This window comes from Trachypithecus francoisi, unplaced genomic scaffold, assembly GCF_009764315.1.
Source record: "Trachypithecus francoisi isolate TF-2019V2 unplaced genomic scaffold, Tfra_2.0 Lachesis_group1, whole genome shotgun sequence".
In the NCBI taxonomy this organism is placed as follows: Eukaryota; Metazoa; Chordata; class Mammalia; order Primates; family Cercopithecidae; genus Trachypithecus; species Trachypithecus francoisi.
Genome location: NW_022681454.1, coordinates 53864610 through 53867734, shown reverse-complemented (window position 1 = coordinate 53867734; position 3125 = coordinate 53864610). Strand labels below are relative to the sequence as shown.

General features: G+C 39.9%; 1 protein-coding gene across 1 annotated transcript; it reads right to left on the bottom strand.

Moving 5' to 3' along the window:
- Positions 1-706: 706 nt before the first annotated feature.
- GK2 (glycerol kinase 2) lies at positions 707-2923 on the bottom strand. The gene has a single exon (XM_033214317.1). The coding sequence runs from the start codon at positions 2552-2554 to the stop codon at positions 893-895; it is 1662 nt and encodes a 553-aa protein (XP_033070208.1). The 5' UTR covers positions 2555-2923; the 3' UTR covers positions 707-892.
- Positions 2924-3125: the final 202 nt, after the last annotated feature.

Genomic DNA, 3125 nt, shown 5'->3' with positions numbered 1-3125 from the left:
ATAACATACTTTTTGTAGCATCACAAAACATACTTAAATTTTAAATACTGCCTTTGTTGGTTTCTCCTGATAAATAATATGTATACACATTGCCCCAAAATGAATACAGCTGTTTACCTTACAGTATTTAGGACCATCCATGTTATAATCTACTGACTACAATGTACTTTTAACTTATAAATGAGCTACTCTATATGATATAGACATGATATAAAAAAGGGAAATAGTATCCCTGTCCCTCTAGGATTCACACAATAATTCGGTAAAATAGTAATTAGTGAGAACATGTAAATTGTCTGACAAATTTCCATCTGAAAAATATTTTTCAGGAAAATATCTAAGCTATGAAAATACTAAATTTCTATTGTAAGAATTTGGCAAATATTTCCCTTAAACATTCAGTGAAGATGTAGTTTAATATGTAGAAAGGAGGACTTGTAGCCTATTAAAAACAAGAATAACAGTGACCAAAAGTCCCTTAATTTTAGCAGATTAATTACAGCTCTTAATCAAGTGTGTGTAACACAAAGAACCAAATCTGGGTCCATAAGTGTTAGAGGATAGTTGATAAAAAGATTCCATGAATACAATCTTAATAGCCTATATTTTAGAAAGAATGGGGCAGAATGTTATGGCAATCGAGGGGGTCAGGCTTCAAGATGGCTGGCCCAACCCTGTCAATGTTAAAAAACACACCAAATATTTCTACAGTGCTCTTCTAACGTATTTTCTTTATTTCAGGTCACAAGTCCAGGGTTTTCATGGGTCATGTAGCAAGTGGTTTATAAACAAAATCAGAGTCTATAATAGTGTCATTATATTAAGAGGCAGAACTGCTGTATGCTTTCATAATGTAAAATGTTTACACCTTGGGACTCCATGGCTGGTATTATTATGGCATACCTGAGATATATCTTGCTCCAATTAGCATTACCATGCTACTCACTATAAAAAATCCCAAAGGCATACTAGAGAAGATAGAAGGATCACCACTTTCAGGAGACTGACTGGTAACCCAACCCATTGACTTCATTACAGCTTTCTTCCATGTGGCATAACGAATTTCACTTTCTGTGGCCTGGATCTGTGGTTCAAATCGTTCCATCCTGAGAACCGACAAAGCCTGGGGTTCAAGGCTCCAAACGCTTACTCCCTCTGCAGCTCCTGCTGCCATGGCAGCTCCTAGTGCAGTTGTTTCAGGCATAAAGGGTTTTATTACTGGAATATGCAGAATATCTGCTTGTAGTTGCATAAGAACTTTGTTGGCAGTCATTCCTCCATCTACCTGCAAATGACGAAGTGGAATTCCACAGTCATGGTTCATGGCTTCCAAAATCTCTCGGGTTTGGAAACAAACAGCTTCTAATGCAGCAAAAGCAATATGACATTTATTGGTAAACTGAGTAAGACCACAGAGTATTCCTCTTGCACTGGGCTCCCAATAAGGTGCATATAACCCTGAAAAGGCTGGGACAAAGTAACAGCCATAAGAAGTTCCTACTTCTTTAGCAAGTTTTTCAATGTCTCCTGAGGTCTCTATAATTCCAAGATTGTCTCTTAGCCAACGAATAACAGCACCTGCTATAGCAACAGAACCTTCCAGTGCATAATATGCTGGCTTCTCTCTGCCTAGTTTGTAAGCTACTGTGGTCAGAAGGCCATGTTCAGAAAACACACATTTACGACCTGTATTACATAGTAAGAAGCAACCTGTTCCATAGGTGTTTTTGGCTTGTCCTTCCTGGAAGCACATTTGTCCTACTAATGCAGCACACTGGTCCCCCAAACACCCAGATATTGGCACACCTTCCAGGGCGCCAGTTTTAATTAGGCCATAGATCTCAGAAGAACTGAAGACATTTGGAAGAAGGTCCATTGGAATTTCAAAAAAGTCACATAGCTCTTTATCCCATTCCAAAGAATGGATATTAAAAAGCATTGTCCTGCTTGCATTTGTTACATCTGTACAATGCACACCTCCATTGACTCCTCCTGTCAAACTCCAGATAAGCCACGAATCAATGGTACCAAAAAGAGCTCTACCTTCTTCAACAGCCTTTTGTACGTTTCTCACATTGTCAAGCATCCAACGAAGTTTTACTGCACTGAAGTAAGTGCTCAGTGGAAGGCCTGTCTTAGACTTGACGAAGTTACTATTTCCTGGAATTTTTTTACTAAGATCCTCAACAGTAGTCTGGGTTCTTAGATCAAGCCACACCACAGCATTGTAGAGAGGCTCTCCAGTTAACTTGTCCCAGATTACAGTGGTTTCCCTCTGATTGCTGACACCAACAGCTTTTATGTTGGATATATCAATATTCATTTCTTCAAGTTTCTCACACGTTCTCGCTATACACTCATAGACAGACTGAAGAATTTCCTTAGGGTCTTGTTCCACCCATCCTTCTTTTGGGAACTCTTGTGTTAATTCCACTTTATGATGACTAAGTAGTTCTGCTGTTTTTGAACTGAAAACCAGAAAGCGAGTGGAGTTGGTGCCCTGGACCACCGCTCCCACCAACGGCCCCACAGCTGCTGTCTTCGGGTCTGCCATGACACCAGTAGGTCGGCTCAGCAGCTCTGGGACCGTTTCCCAGACGACGGTGGTGTTGGGGGCAGGGAGCGCAGCCAGTAAGGAACACAAGGCGCAGGCGCAAGGCAACCTTTGCCCTTTATCTGGCGCGGCGCCTTCTCACCCCACCCCTCCAGCCCAGGCCTTACACCCAGCCACTCAGTTGTCTTCTAAGATTCAAGTTTTTTTTTTTTTTTTAAATCATATATTTATCCATGTAATTACAGTCACCAGTGTCCATTCTTTTGTGTGGATCTATATCTCTACGTTATCATTTTCCTTTTTAGTAGTGCAGGTCTGTTGGAGATGAATTCTTCCAAATTTGAACATCCGAAGTATATTTCATAGTAATATTCAAAGGTATTTTCTCTGGGTATAGAATTCTATTTGACATATTTTTTCTTTATAAGTTTCAGGACCTCGGAGCTGTTGCTCTACCATCTTCTCTCTTGCTGTTTCAGTTGGGAACTTTGCTGTTATTTTTAACATGTCTATTTTTCTCTATCTTTAGGGTTTTTCTCTTTATCAGTGATTTTGCTCAGTTTTATCATGA